We start from the raw sequence: 16,949 nt of genomic DNA on the forward strand, positions 1-16,949 counted from the left end.
TACTAATAAAATATAGTTAATGTTAATTAATTATTAAAAAAATTATTTTTTATTAAACATAAATAATAATGAATGTAGGAAAAAACGGTTATTCTTATACTTACTATATTAATTATTAATAATAAAATAAATAATATAATTAATATGTCCATTTTGACTTTAATACAACTTTTATGAATTCATTAAATAAAAAATTAAGACTTGATACCAAGTAGTATATATTGAATGTTCAAATACACATTATAGATTTTATTCATTATTATTATTGTTTATAAAATTAGTTTCTAACATATATTTTAAAGTGGAAAAGTTTAAATAATGGTTAAAAATACAAAATATATACAAGTTAAAAAGATACTAATATAATATTATATAAAAATATATAAATGTGTATATAAATAATACAGAAATAGTCACTTAGCACTTAACCTTTTTTAATCATTCTAAATAATTTGTTATCATTTTTTAATTAAACTATATTTTTAACACCTTTATTTTGTTATTATCATTCGTAAAGAAAAATATTTGAAAATAACTCAACATATAAGGGAAAGTAAACTTTAGTTATAACCTATGTAAGTGTTAACATAATGTTTATGTAATATAAATATATAAATAAACAAACTTCTTATGTATTAATGATGTGTTTTCCTTTAATATAGCAAATAATTAACTAATAATAATTGTAATCAGATTCAGTACACATTTATTAAATTTAATAAAATATCACCTTTAATACAAATATATATGATAATTATTTTCAAGGAATAAGATCTATCGGTGCCACGTGAAGATCAAACTCACATGGAATGTGTAATCATTTATTCGTTTTCTATGTATTTGTATGAAGGATTAAGTTGCAAATAAGAACAAAGAAAATTAAAGAAAAATGGAAATTTTCTTAAGATGCTTTAATTTAATTACACTTGGTTGGTGAGTCTTGAAATACATGCATATAGATTCTCATTTTTTTTATTTCTAGTTTTGTCATTTTCCTCCACAAAAACTCGCCAATAAATATTATTTTTATCTAACTTTTCAATTATTATCAAACAAAATCCTCACATGATAAAGTTTCTTATATATAGGAAACTCCGTCGAAAGCCTTAACCTAAAAAACATGAAAACACGTGGAAGGGTAGAAGAAGAAGCATCTGAGGGAAACGAAAGGATGATGATGATGATGAACTCAAGAACAGTGAAGGAAGAAGGAAGAGAGAAAGAAGAAGAAGAAGAAGAAACAATGGGAATATGGGATTGTGGTAGTCCATTATATGATGCTCATGAATTGGTGTCTCTTGATCATATCATTCATAGGCATCTAATGGCATTCCCTTCCTCCACTGGATCATCAAACCACAACATCACCACATTCACTCATCATCATCATCATCATGATAAGATGCCACACAAATCCAAAGGGTCTTTCATGGTGACTGGCATGAGCAAAATCTCAGTGAAGATGGTGAAGAAGAAGAAGAGGAAGAACAATGAAGAGATCAATGGAAACAATAAAATGAGAAGAGGCTTTGCTGGATTTGTCGTAGCTTTGCTTTATTCCTGGAAGAAATAAGAAAGTTGTCATTTAATTTCGACATTAATTAAGGATGTCAAGTTTTTCTTGCAATCAATGAGTTTCATTGCATCTGCAACAACTCTTGTGTTCTGGTTTTCATCTCTGCATTTTTTTTCTGCTTTAACTTTCTTGCTACAGTGTTGTAATTTTTTGTAATGATATCTTATGTTTTATTTTTGTTATTACAATGTGGGTGCATGTTGTTTTACTTTCTGTTGAGAAATTTAATATGGTTATTTTTTTTTCTTCTCAACACATGTTTTATTCCTTTTCCTCTTTTCTTTATATAGAAGATAACTTCAAATCAAATGTAGCAAATAGTATACTTATCTAACTTAATTTATATCATTATAGTGTGTGATTTACTGTTTGTAAAATGAAATTCAAAAGCATACTTTAACTGAATTTAGAAAACAGAGTTCTCAGAAATTTGTTTTAAAAAATATCAGATTAAATTTATTCATAGTAAAATAATAAAAATCATCATTTCCCAAAAAATGACAGAAAATAAAAGAACCAATTAATTAGGGCTTGATAATAGTGAGATTGTCATTTGGGCCTGGAAATATTAGATGGAGACTTGTACTTTCTGCGCCCTTACAATTTCTTCACGAACCGTCTCAAACTTTTTAAATGACTATTTTATTTTCCAAAAAAGTAATTTCCAAATTACATATCCCAAAAAAAATTTCATAATTTTCGGAACAACATTCCTGGAATGAAATTTCTGGAATAAAAATTCTAGAATAAAATTTTCATAATGTAATTTTCGAAATGTATGAAATGTATTTCGAAATTAATTTTAGGGAATGGAATATTTGAAAAAAAAAACAAAAACAGAATTCATATAATGCTTTCCGGAATAATCATAAATGTGGAAAGAGCTTTCAAGAACACATTTCATGTGTTCTGGAAATTTTTTTTCAAAACGCGTTTTTATTTTTCTGCATTTTCTATTTTCTTCTTCCTTTGGTTCTGCCTCTGATATTCTTCCTTTGTGGTGGAAGTGGTGACAGTAGTAGCGTGATGCGATGCAGTGATGAGAGATGTTTGAATTTATTCTTCTAGGAGTGCAGTTACTAATTGTGGTGTGCAAGAAGCAATAAACTTATACGGAACACAAAAGTTGATTTGGGCCTTTGACACAGAAGTGATAAATTTCTTTTGTCACAACCCAACCCAAACCACAGGGATACTGCATTCTGTTCCTATCCTGCCACCTCACTGGACGGATACAAATATTCAATAAAATAAATTGCACTAATTATTTATGAAATTTTGTTAAAATTTGTAATTATTTAAAAAGACTTACACATTGTTTCTTATAAAATATTATCATAAATATTTAAAAAAACAGATAAATTATATAATGCAACTTTTAAATGTAAACATCATCTGAATACAACAATTTAATTATTAATTTATTTTTTATGTAAACTAAACTTTATTCCTCAATTTCATCTTCTTGTCAGGCCATTCAAAATCTGAAATAAGACAAAATCTTAATTTTTATTTATTATCTATAACTCTCCTATAAATACATACACCATATAAAACATAGGTTTAAATACTGTTTTAATTCCAATTTGTTTTTTTTTTTAATTATATGCTGGCATTCTTCCGTATTACGTGTTTCATAAAATTAGTTGTATGAACGATGTTGTTATAGCTTAAAATTTGAAGGGACTTCCAAAAGAGGAGTTGACGGGAGTCAATTAAAAAGGTAAAAATATATGAATTAAGAATTTGATTAAGAATATTGAATAAAAGTATGTAAAAGTAAAAATACTAACTTGAAGATACGAGAATCATCAATAAAAACCTACACGTCTGAATTCTGAAATTGATTTTTTTTCATAACCACTATTGTAATCGCTTTAGATAACAAAATCAAATTGAAAATAAATAAGATTAAATATGTTTTTGTCTTTTAACTATAAGTGAAAATTGAAATTAGTTTTTTTTTTCAAAATTTTGGTCTAATTTAGTCTCCTAACTTAAAAAATACGAAGATTTATTATTTTTAGCGAAATTTTGTTAAGTTTATTTGACATTTCAAATGTGTTTTATGATAGTTTATTAGCTAACATTAAAGCGAAAATATGTGAAACGATATGAATAACTCAATTACTATCATCAAACATATTTTAAACATCAAATAAACTTAAAAAAATTTGATAAAAAGGACTAGATCCACACATTTTTGAAGTTTGAGAACTAAATTGGATCGGAAAGGGACTAATTTCAATTTTCACTACAAGTTAATAAATGAAACGCATATTTAACCCTAAATATAAGTGTGTGGAATTAAATATTTGTGGATTATTTAATAACGAAATAATAAAAAATAATGAGATACATTTAATAATTTTATTAAGAGAGATTTTGATATATGTGAATTTTAAAATCATTATATAATATAGTAATTATTCTTAAATATATACTTTAAGTGAACTATCATGTGTAATGTCCAACAAAAACCTAACTAATAATAGTCACATTATTTAATAATTTGTGTAATAATTTAAACTAAATATACTAAAAATCACATTAATGACATTTTGACTTATTTATATTGTCCTCTATTGAATATCCATTCTTTTCATCATAATAAAAAAATAATAATAATGCTTGAAGATCCGGCAAATTTGACAAAAAAAAATCACTTTAAGGATTTGGTTTAAGATTGTTTCGTGTTTTTTGACTTTTCTAACTAAAATATAATAATTGATTTGAAATAACATCAATAGAATTTTAACTTGGTCCGGGGTTTGGTCCAAGAAAAGGAAATATAAAAAGTTTAAAGAAAAAAAATCAAGATAATAGGTAACATAAAATATTGTTTTTATATTTTAAAAGTATATTTATTAACTCATTTTAATCGAGCTGCAGCTGATTTAACTATTTAATCAGCTGGTAAACTAGTTACTTTTGTTGAATTTATATTATTTTAAATCAATATCCTTTAATAAACAATAATAATTTTAATATTTAACATTTATATATCTTTAAATATGTGTCATGTTTTTTTCCTGTGTATATATATACTGCTCAAGTAACAGTGTGACAAGTTTGGTAGTAAAATAAAAATTTAACACTTAAACCGGATGATTAATTATGAATTATAAAATTGGTTTAATAGTAAAGTAGAAAAGAAATGCGAGAGAAATTGTGGTTCAACTTAATATTAATGCAATATTATTTCCAACAATTTTCAACCGATAAAATGTATCTATCATAGTTTTGTCTTTTATTTAAATGAAGAAAAAATTAGTTTATTCAAAAACTCAGAAAACAAAAGGATATTTCAATGAATGAGTAAATAAAATATAAAGGATTTAAAGATATGAAACTTTGAGAGAAAGCAACGAGAGGCACACAAGGGGCAGAAAAGTCATTTTAAATTTAAATTTTTATAGTTGACTTAACTAATGTGTTGACCACTATTAATTGCCAACTGTCTAGAATATATAGTGATATAATATTAAAACATGTTTCATTGAAGTCCACATTTTAAATATTTTAATTTTTTTTAAGTTTTAATTTCAATATACAAACAATTGATTTGTTTTGGTGAAGAAGTAATATATGAAATGATGAACATTAATGGTTGTATGTTATACACGTTAGTTATAATAATCATGAGTCAATATATAATAACCTCACAATTTCGATTCGAAGGACCCATGAGGGGTTGGGTGTGTGGTTTGGTGTAATTACAATAATTAGATAATATTGTTGAAGTTGACTTTGTCTACAATTTGCATTACAATAAAAACTTGAATACACATAAAGTAGTGTCATTGCAACACTACAAAACATTGTAGCACTATAATTAAATAAATCTTGAGTATTATGGAGTTAAATCGGTAATTCTATGATTTGTGAAATATTGGAAGTATGTGTAGTGTTAATAACTATTTGTTTTGCTTGTTTTGGTAAGTTTAGTATTACCAGACAAAATTGAAGTAAAATGGTATATATTTCATGTATGAGAGAAAAACAAGTTTTGTTATGATGTTTAAAACTTGTTAGATAGATTATTTCATGGTTTTTAATCTATGATTTTTTTTTTACTTGTATCTAATGAGATTTGAACTCATTAACGAAAAACAAGTCAATTATATTACATGATTTATTTCTGACTAAAAAGAATATATCTTTAAAAAGTGCAGTTCTACATTTTACATAAGAATAACTTTTATGTTTAATCACAAGGATAAAAAGTAAATGTCGTTAAAAGTTTTAAACATGATGATTGTTCTTAAATTGTCATTAAAAGTTTTTCAGAAAAAAGGAAAAAGAAAACTAAACCCTATGAAAAAATAAAAAAATAACATGTTGCATATCACGAAGAAATTAACAAAGGCAAACTTACTGAAGCAGAGCATATGTACATCTTCATTTGAGTGTTAACAAAGTCATATAAGTTTTCCATATGTTTAGTATTTGCTTGCTTGTGAAGTCATAAAGATAAATCATAAACAAGTAAAACAAATCATTGAATAAATGTGAAGTACCAACCATAGGTAAGGAGGAAACTTTCAACGAAGGATTTGCGGAACGGTGAGGAGAGCTTCACGGAGGAGCCTCATGGTGCGGTGTGGAGAGCTTCATAGAGAGAAGTCTAGCGGCATGAGCTTTACAGCATGGTGCGACAAAGACCAACAATACTTCACAGAGATTTACCACTAGTGATAGCGGTGGTTGTGAAGATGCAGGGGGGAAAAGAAAATGAAAGTGTAAGAGAAAGAAAAAATTAAAGTTCAGGAAGAAGAAAAAATAAAAGCGTAGGAGAGAGGAAACATTTAAATGAAAGTTGCACGGAGGAAAGAAATACCTCTTCTTTTTTTTAATCAAAGTATTGCATATTAAACGACAGTTTTCTATATAACCATCGTTATTTCTCTGACTTTAATGACGGTTGACTATATACTCATCAATGTTTCTCATTTGTCACACTTGTAGCGATGGTTATTTGTATAATTGTCGTCATTTCCATTTTTAACGATGATTATTTAGCCAATCATTGTTAAAAAGTCTGCAAAAATTACAATTTTGCCACCACATATTTTTTTTTACTATTGTGACTTGTTAAATGTCATCAATTGATGTCGTAGAAAGCAGTTTTGGTACTACTAATGGGTGTTTTATGGTGGTTACTCTATTTGAATTGGAGTTTTTGTAGGTCAAGTGTTTTATATCTTTGCGATTATTTTTTGGGATCTTAATAACGAAAATGGATGAATATCTCTCCATTGTGACTCTCTTTCATTTTGCATATTGTTGTTTATTTGTGTTTCATGTAAGTAAAACAAAGTCATTGCAATTGATATTTTTCTGTATTTCAGGTTTTGCTTTTAAGCCAAAATCAATTTATAAAAAAAAACAAAACATTTACATCGAATATTATAAGGTTTGATGTTAATTACGTTGAAGATTTATTCCAACATAAATTTGTGTCACCATTATTTATGTAAGATTATTAACAAACATAAAAAATCAAAAATATTATATGCAAAAATCCTATTTTTTTATGGTAGTGATTGGTTGCTGAGTAGTACTCATGCAATGGTAATAATTGTTAAGAAAGAGAATTCTCACTCAAGCACTATATTAATCACTTAAGGCTTCAAGTTCGAGCAAAATAATTGTTGGAGCAATTATTTTTTGTTTAAAATTGACATTACCTAAATGACAAGAGATCACTCATCATGTAATGAAAAATATAGTTTTGAAGTGGATTGTGCAAGTTTGTGACCGGATGTTATAAGTAATGTCATGCATGTATGGACCTTATATATTTGAGAAAGATATATCTTGGTTTTTAATTACATTAACTAAGTGTTTTAAGTGTTTCTAGAAATTTCAGGCAAAGACACATTGAAGGACACATGCAAAAACATCGGAGGAGGACACGAAGGAAGACACAATGGAAGTGCAACCGATCTGACAAGAGGCAATTACATTGCCAATGAGCAATGAAAACCATAAAGTTCTATGATTTTCTAGGTCAACATCGTCAAGATAAAGAGAAGATTTTGGAGTTGTGAAGCTTAAGAGAAAGAGATAAAAAAACAATTCAGACCGAGATTGAGAAAAATTTGTAGTACAAGAGAAACATTGTTCAATAAAAGGATCAAGTTATTACAGTTAAAATAATCTAATACAAATTATATTCATTCTAGCGGTTTAATACAACCAAAAAAAATATACCACTAATCAAAATTATTACTTTTAAGTGCTCCATCTCTTACCTTTATATTTTCCGTATCATTAAAGTGAGACTTGGTATATAATACCAACTCAAATTATAATACATGGTTTAAGCTAGCCAAATTAGGTCATACATAAATAAAAATCAAATAATTTTAAATCAAAACAATGTTCAAATAACTTAGATTCAAGTATTAAATTATTTAAAATATAAACATCCACTAAGCATAATAAATTAACTAAAATGCAATAACTTTTAAGCATAATACAACGAATTAAAAGTTTATATGCATTATTAATCAATGTTCAATACCACAACATATATATAATTCAATAATTTTCAATCACAAAATCTAATTTTAATGTGTTATGTAAAAAGTCTACTCTCAAATATAAAAAAAAAAATCATAAATGTAACTTTTAACATAATTATTATATATATAAAAAAAACTTTGTATAAATTCCAAACACACAAATCAAAGGACTAAGTCAAATGCATGTCGGTAACAGATAGAGAAAAGGAAAAGTGATAACATATGGCTATTGATTCAAGAAAACAACACAGCAATCGCAACAAATGAAATCAAACAACATTAAAGAAGGGTGACCCCACTCAACATCACCCTTTGCTTCTTTCTAGGGTTTTGCAAGAAAATGAAACTAAACAGTGTCTCTATCAATTCAAAAACTAATAAGTGGTCTTGAATCATAGTTTTTAACTAATCTGTGTATAAGTGTGTCTTTAAAGTTTTCAACCTGAAAAAGAAGATGAATATCAAGTGATATAGAAATTAATAAGATTAGGTTAAAATATTTTTTTGTCCCAATTTTTTGTCATTGTTAAATAAATTTTAATTTTGGTTGTGTTCAAATAGGTTTCAATTTTTGTCAATTTTGTTCAATTTGGTCATTTTTTGTTAACAACGTTTAAATCATTAACGGCCATGACGGTCACATGTCACTTTGTGATTTTTGAATTTTATTTTATTTTATTTTTGAATTTTATTTTTATTTTTTTTAAATGTCCACGTGTCAACCCAGTAGCGTGTCACGTGTCAATGTCAATGTTCTATATTCAATTTGGTCCTTATATTTTATATTTGTTATTTTTGTTCAATTTAGTTCTAATTTTGTTTAAAATTGACCAATTTTGTCCCTATCAAATATGTGACCAAATTTAATTTTTATATCAAAGTTATAATGATGAGAATTTTAATATATTATATAAAAATATTTAATAAAAAATGTGAATTTTAATATAAAAATTAAATTTTGTTTCAATTTGGAGATGAACCAAATTGATCCATGTTAACAAAAATTGAAACTAAATTGAACAAAAATAACAAATATAGGGACCAAATTGAATATAAAATATTGACTTTGACACGTGGGGTTGACATGTGGACATTTAAAAAAAAATTCAAAAAAATTCAAAAAAATTCAAAAAAATTCAAAAAAAAAAACAACCGCAAAGTGACACTTGATAGTCACTGTTCATGACCGTTAACGATTTAAACGGTGTTAGAAAAAATATGATCTAATTAAACGAAATTGACGAAAATTAGAATCTTTTTAAACACAAAACTAAATTAAGACTTATTTGACAAAATTTGACGAAAATTAAAAAAAAAAAGGTATTTTAACAATAAAATTATGTGGTTCAGTTCGATGCTTTCTTATAACCTCCTTTCAAATAGTTTTTACATTGTTAAATGTAAAGTTTTAACATTATTAAATGTATATATTTCTCCATATGGAATTATTTACAGAGTTACGATTAAAAATAGAATCTAAGTTATAAATTTTAAAGTGAATAATAATTTAAATATAGTGATTGACAGATTGATCATAAAAAAAATACTATATCAATATATTTGAGGTCAAAACCCTATGATTTTCATATAAAATATAATAATAATTTCAAGAAAACTGATAATACTAGAAGTTTGGTTCATGGTGGAATCGTGGAAAAACGTTTGGAATTCTATTCAACACGTTTATAAAAATTGTGTCAAATTTGTGTTTTACACAGAAGTTACAGTGCATGTTTGAAAAAAAAAAAGTTACACGTGATTGATTATTATTTTTAAGCAACTTCAGTGTTATTTCTATTTTCGGAATATTAGTAAATGAAATTCTCGTATTCAAAATTGGGAATGTTAGTAGTGTCTAGCTTTTAGTATAAGTGAAAATTCATAATTTTGTTGATTGTTTCCGATGGTAAGTTAGCATTCACTTCTTTTTTAAATTTTTAATGATTGGCAATAAATACATATGAATTTAATGTTAAATTGAAATTATAAAATGAAGTTTATTTTTTTAATATATTTATAACATGGTTAAATAAATGTTTTTCTATCAAAATGGAAATTATGCATAAAAATAGGAGTTACATATTGAAAAAGAAAATTTATTTATTTAAATTAAAAAAGACATGGAAAGTTGAAACCCTCTAGGAAATTTCAACATTATATAATAGATATCCAAGATAAAATATATTCTGTATTAAATATCTGAAAATTCCAAAAAAATAATAATAAAAGGAGAAATGATATTAGAAATTTAGAGTTATTCCTCACTAAATGTATGGATTTATTAAATTTATGTTCTTTTCTTAATAATTGAATTCTTTATATATACGGCTTATTTCAATTCTCAAATAATTTTTCTTTAATTTATATTTTACTTTACCTTCGGTGTGTCAGCTCTTATTCATTATAACTTTACACTAAATTCTACTTTAATTAATTTTTTAAAAATAAATTACCTTTTTAAAAAATCTAGTTAGTTGTTTTTGTGTTTGATTTTATTATTTTATATACAAGTATAATAAAGTTTATTTTTGTCTGAATTTGAAAGAGCAAGTTTTTTTTTAAATAATAATGAATTAATTTGTTTTTAATTTTTAAAATTACTTTAAATTGAAAATCCAGTTTATACAAAAAACAAACTCATAAATCTTTTTATTTGAAATGTTCTATTTTTTATTTTCAAAACTTGATTGAAAATAGAACTACAAGAAGTTAGTATGATTTGGCATTTTTATATATAACATTCCTATTTGATGAGTTTTTGTGAATTTAATAGAAGTAGGTCAACTAAGAAGACATGAAAGAAATATATATACTACAGTAGAAGACTTTTTCACATAATAAATGTTGGTTGAAAGTGAGTAATTTCTGGAATTTCATCACTTCACACGTTTCAAAAGTACTTCCGTGAAGAGATTTTTCATGCCGCGTTTGGAAGCTGCGTTTTCAGAGACCATTTCCGATTCCTTTGGGTTGGGAACGTTCCAATCGAATCCATTAATTAACTTCGAATCGAATTCTTTGCGTTGACATGATCTCAGCCTATGTTTATGTCAGTTTTAACATTCTACTGAGGAAATAGCAGTACCATATTTTCTTAGGATAATTCTTAATGAATTAAAATTTTAAAAACTAATTAATATTTAAGAAATGTTTTCATTATAATTACTACTCGTTTTAATTTCATGTCCACATTTATTTTTTTTATAATAGGTATTTACACCTAAGTTACTTTCATTTTAAATTTAATGTCAAATGAAATTTATTAATCTTATATGTAAAAAAAAAAAAAAAGACACTTGCATGTTTTGTTTTGGTTGGAGACATAATTATTTGGTTTTGTTTTTTCTCCTTGCGGCCCAACTAACTCCACTCCGTACAACTATTTCACATTACTATTTTTCTTTCTCTGTCTAAAAATCTACCAATAATAATATAAAGCTGCGATTTTTAATTTCAGTAACTGAAAATGGAATGAAAGGATCAATTTTGCAAAGTTCTAAGATTCCGAGAGGAAATTTTGTCCCCACTGTGCTTCTCTCTTCATTACTCCTTTTTCGGTTTTTGGTGTTTGGATTTTGAGAAAAAAAACAAGAAAACCCAAAAGGAAAACCAGCACCAAAAAGAAAAAGCAGAAAACACATCAACACTCCTCTCTCTGACGTTGTTGTTGTTGTTTCCGAGAAGCCAAGCACTTCCTTTTGGACCTCTACGTGAAAGTTCTATCTTAATAAGTAACCAAGGATTCTGCTGCTGCGTCTTCTTTGTTTGGTTATGGTGCTTGGTTAGTGTGTTCCTGTATTATCTCTCAGCTTCAGCAATGGAGGACTCGGCCAAGTTGCGTTTGGTGAAGTGCCCCAAGTGTCAGAATGTTCTTCCCGAGCATGCCAATTACACTGTTTATCAATGTGGTGGTTGTGGTACTGTTCTTCGAGGTACCCTTTCGTAAATTTAGCATATGGTTTAGTTGTTTGATTTAATGTGCTTTGGAGCTTTATGTTTGTATTAAATTAGGACTTTTTTTTTTCTTTTTGTGTATTCAAAGGTCAAAGGCTCAAAAAGGGGTTGGATATTCTGATTTCTTATTGTGTTTTCCGCTTTGTTTTTCCTTTGTAGGAAAGCTTAAAAGTTCTGAAGGTGTTAGGTTGTGGGAAAGCTCAGATGAGGGACGAGGTGGAGGAGATGAAGGTAGATCAGAAAGTTTCTTGGGTAAAGGGGTAGTTGATTTGAGGGATAATTCAGATGTTGATGTTGGGTTCAATGGTGGTTTCTCAATGGAGGGTCAAAGAAGGGGTTTGGGGAAACCAAATAAAGGACTTGAGAAGTTTTTGGATGGTTCCATGGATGGGGATGAGAAAGGAGTTTTGGAGAGTGATTTTGTGAGTAAGGACAAAAGGGGTAAATCAATTGGAAGAGAGCAGCAGGAGCAGAAGACTCACATGGTAGGGGACCAGTTCTATGGGAGAGTGTCTAATTGGCCTTATGGGGAGAGAGGTGAGAGGGAGGGGTTTCGGAGAAAGTCTCAAACTGATATGGAAGGTGTCAGATTTCCCACTCATAGTTATCCTAATGAAGGATCTTCAAGTAGCTATACCAGTTTTTCTTATGGTGAACAGTGGAGGAATTTCAAGGACATGGATGGTGTGAATAAAGTTCAGCATCTTGAGCAAGATAGAGCCGATATACTAAGGAAGCTGGATGAGTTAACCAACCAATTGAACAAGTCTTCTGAGGTGGTTGGTAACCCCAAAGAAAAGGTTCTTCCTGATGGAAGAATGGTTCCTCCAGATCCTTATAATGGCCCTGAAACTTGGTTTCCTGAAGGATATGGATCATCAGCTATGAGCAGAACCTCAAGACCATTCTTTGGCCCTAATAAACATATGTCAGGTCCCCCTTATTTCAATTATCCTCATGATCCATATGCTTATGCAGCAGGTCCTGAAATGGGTATGCGCAACTTTCACCCTTCCATGCATAATCCAAATTATGCTTCTGGATATGGGGATCCTTTTGTGTCCCCAATGATGAGAGATTCACATCCTTTACCCCACCAGTTCCCACAAAAACCAATGCATCCCTACTTTCCTGGACGCTATGCTGATACTGATCCAGATTCATATGATCCATATGCTCGTAATGCCATGCTTCACCCACCTTCTTGCTCTTGTTTGCGTTGCTATAACAACAAAAGAAGAGAATCAGTGCCAGTGCCACCTGCTTCATTTGTTAACAGCAGATTCCCTCATACCCCTGCCCCAAAAGATCCTATGTTGTACGGTCATGAGATCCCAGGAGCAGTTGGTCCTTATGTTCATAATTCTAGAGCTGCCATCCATGAAAGACAACCTCGTACAAGATGGCCTAGAGACTACAATTCTGAGATGGGTGCGTTTGTTGGAAGCCATCTTCGAAAAGCAGTGCCTTTGAGTAGTACTCGGCAGTGCCTTCCTATAGCAGGCGCTTCTCCTTTCATCACTTGTCATAGTTGCTTTGAGTTACTGCAACTGCCTAAAAAGACACTGTTCATGCTTAAAAATCTTAAGCAGAAGAAAATGAGATGTGGAGTTTGTTCTTCTGAAATGAAACTTGCTATCATCAATAAGAAGCTAGTAATTTCTCCTCATATGGAGGAAGCTACCACATCCACAAGGGTTGATGATGCCACTGGTGAGGTTGTGAACAGTCGTGTTTCCCATTCCCGTGGTGATGGGAACACGAGTGCTGTGAACTTCTCATCTGATGATTATTCTGGTTATGATTTTCACTCGGTTGATAGAGAACCTTCTATGCTGGCTGAAGACTCAACCTTAAAGTCGCGAGCGACGCAAAGTTTCCATTCTTCATCTCCCAGTATTTCTGATGATGAAAATAGTCCAGAAATTATGACTGCACCGGGTGAAGCTACTGGGTCCATTCATCAGCCATCTAAAGCCTCTCCATCTCCTTCACCTGGTGGTTCATTCAATGACCATGCGGTTAATCGATTGGGGAAAGGCAACCAGAGTAGTCGCTCAGATCAAGAGCTGGAAAAAGTAGAGAAGAATGCCTCAAGGCAAAATTCTTTGAAAGAAGTAGTGCTTGCAACTGAGATGGATGTTATTGATTATTCTAACACTGGGGTCTCCCAGGATTCTGGTGATGCAAGCAGAGAACATGATCATCCTAGGTCTAACAGAAGGAGTGATTCATTTTTAGCAAACATTATTAAGAAAGATAATGGGAAAAGTAGTGTTACTGTAAATGGACAGCCAATACCAGATCGAGTGATTAAAAAGGCTGAAAAGTTTGCTGGACCAATCCAGCCAGGAAATTACTGGTTAGTATGCTTCAAAAACAGAAAAGGGTTCTTTGCTACATATAGATTCGGTTAAGTTCTTATCATCTGCACTGATTCATTTGACAAAATAACATTATCTTTTGGTAGTTTCACATGCCTTTTGCATATCATTTTGGCAAGAGTTATCTCAGTTTAGAGTGATAGTCTAAAAGTTTGCAGTGATTGATTTGATTACACTTTTGCTTCTGCAGGTATGATTCTCAGGCTGGATTTTGGGGTGTCATGGGTGGACCATGTCTTGGGATAATTCTGGTAAGTTATACTATTCTGTCACTCCATCTCTCATATGCTTATACTACGATCAATATAATTGAATATGTTATTTTCTGTTGCAGCCATTCATAGAAGAGTTCCAGCATCCCATGCCAGAAAAATGTGCTGGTGGAAATACTGGTGTTTTTGTAAATGGTAGGGAACTTCACCAAAAAGATTTAGAATTGCTTTGTCGTAGAGGACTCCCTCGCGATGGCAATAGGTCTTACATCGTTGAAATTTCTGGGAGGGTGAGGGATGAACACACAGGGGAAGAGTTGGACAGCCTTGGTAAACTAGCACCAACGTAAGTACCAAGTTTCTGATGATTTTGTTCCATTTATCAAATGATAAACTAGCTTGTGTTTCTATTCATAAAATGCTGGTTTCCTATTGTTAACAATCCATGTTTGTTTTCCCCTAGCACTCAGCATATTGATTAGTGCATGTCATGTTGAACCTATAGATAAGGAGGAATTTCTTCACATGCAGATATTTTTGTTAATAATATAGGTGTGAATTTGAATCTCACATCGAGTAGAAATAAAAAAGATGAACAACCTATAAAAAAATCCATAAATTCATTACTTTAAGGTTTCAGGTAGGAAGTGGCATCAGATATCTGATAAGAATTGAGTGAGAGGTTGAGTCATAGGTCATAAGCTCAATGAAGTGCTGAAAAGTTGTGTTTTCTTGAACAAGTGTTCTTAATCCAATTCAGGATCCCATTTGATGATTCAACAGATGTTTTCTGAGGGTGAGAAAGAAGAATATATATGGTTGACTAATATGGTCCTTGCATTTCTTACATAATTTTTATTCTTCACATTGCATAATTGATTAATATAAATATTTAGGAAGCAGAGCAGTTAGGATAGTTGCTAATCCTTTTGTTTTGGTAACTTGGCAGAGTGGAGAAAGAAAGACGTGGATTTGGCATGAAAGTACCAAGAACAGCTGCATAATAGAAATGTAGAAATAAAACTTCTGCTGAGACATGAGAGCATCTTTGTTCCACCTTCAACAGATTTGGAAACATTGTTTCGGATCATATCAGATCATGGGAAAATTTTGAAATCTTTTCATGATATTTTTATTAGAATTTTATGAGATGTAAATTTGTATTCTTGTACTGAAATTTTGTCATTCTTACGTGGTTTACCAAAACAAAGAGCATAAACATTTGTGCTCGCAGTCTTGTATGTGGTCCAGAATGTGATGGGTAAAAGAATGTAATATATTTAGTGATAATCTGGAATAACACGCAATAACAGCTAAAACAAATTCACAACTCATTCTATCGCGAACGCCTTATTTTGAGAGAAACTTTTGGGGAACATGACAATAAAACTGAATGAAACATCAGGTTATAATCACATATTATTATATTTTATAACTGTTTTCAAGCGTACAAGAAAGTTTTTTATCTTGATTTCACTATAATTGTTTGTTTACTTTAGATGATGCTTTTTCAATAGCATTTTATATTCTTATCATTCTAGTTTATGCTTAGATTAAAAATAGTGTTTATATTAACTAGATTTACGAACTTATCTACAGTTGTGAAACATAACTTTTAGGTGGTTGAAATTGTTTATATATATATATATATATATATATATATATATATATATATATATATATATATATATATATATATATATTAGTGTAATATTATCATTCTATTTTGAATTTTAAAGTCAAAGAATGTATTTACACTTTGTAGTGAACGCCAGAACTATATTATCCATGTTTTCTGATTAAGATATAATAAAATAGATAGTATATAGTATTTTTAGGGTAATTCGTCTGCATCTTTATAATTTGATTAATACAGCATGACACCATTTAATAATTGGAATCTCAAAAAAAAAAAATATATATATATATATATACATATATATATATATATATATATACATATATATATATATATGTATGTATATATATATATATATATATATAAAGATAATATTTATTTAAAGAAAAATATGAACTTTGAATATTTTTTCCAATAACTTTTACGTATTAAATTTGAAATAAAATCTAGATAAAATATACGCATAAGTTATCATAAACAAAAACATGAAAAAAATTGTATCATATAAATATGAACTATAATAGGCATCAAAATTAAAATAATAGAAGTTATACATAATAAAGTGAAATTATTAATGAAAAAAAAATATTAAAATTGTTACACATGTATAGGTAGAGATAAATTTCTTGTTCCAATATCACATGTGTGCAAGGT

The 16,949-nt window shown here is 28.9% G+C and overlaps 1 protein-coding gene across 1 annotated transcript; it reads left to right on the plus strand.

Annotated features, from left to right (window-relative positions):
* Positions 1-11,552: 11,552 nt before the first annotated feature.
* LOC114166779 (uncharacterized) lies at positions 11,553-15,946 on the plus strand. The gene is made up of 5 exons (XM_028051601.2): positions 11,553-12,038; positions 12,220-14,422; positions 14,635-14,695; positions 14,779-15,002; positions 15,606-15,946. The coding sequence occupies exons 1-5, from the start codon at positions 11,924-11,926 to the stop codon at positions 15,658-15,660; spliced, it is 2,658 nt and encodes an 885-aa protein (XP_027907402.1). The 5' UTR covers positions 11,553-11,923; the 3' UTR covers positions 15,661-15,946.
* Positions 15,947-16,949: the final 1,003 nt, after the last annotated feature.

This window comes from Vigna unguiculata, chromosome 10, assembly GCF_037176805.1.
Source record: "Vigna unguiculata cultivar grain cowpea cultivar isolate G323 ecotype 2 chromosome 10, ASM3717680v1, whole genome shotgun sequence".
In the NCBI taxonomy this organism is placed as follows: Eukaryota; Viridiplantae; Streptophyta; class Magnoliopsida; order Fabales; family Fabaceae; genus Vigna; species Vigna unguiculata.

Bases quoted from the DNA above. Each gene is read 5' to 3' on its own strand.
- LOC114166779 (XM_028051601.2), top strand. From the start codon at position 11,924: ATGGAGGACTCGGCCAAGTTGCGTTTGGTGAAGTGCCCCAAGTGTCAG. The intron at 14,696-14,778 runs GTAAGTTATACT...TTTCTGTTGCAG, and splicing joins CATGTCTTGGGATAATTCTG to CCATTCATAGAAGAGTTCCA. The intron at 15,003-15,605 runs GTAAGTACCAAG...GTAACTTGGCAG, and splicing joins CTTGGTAAACTAGCACCAAC to AGTGGAGAAAGAAAGACGTG.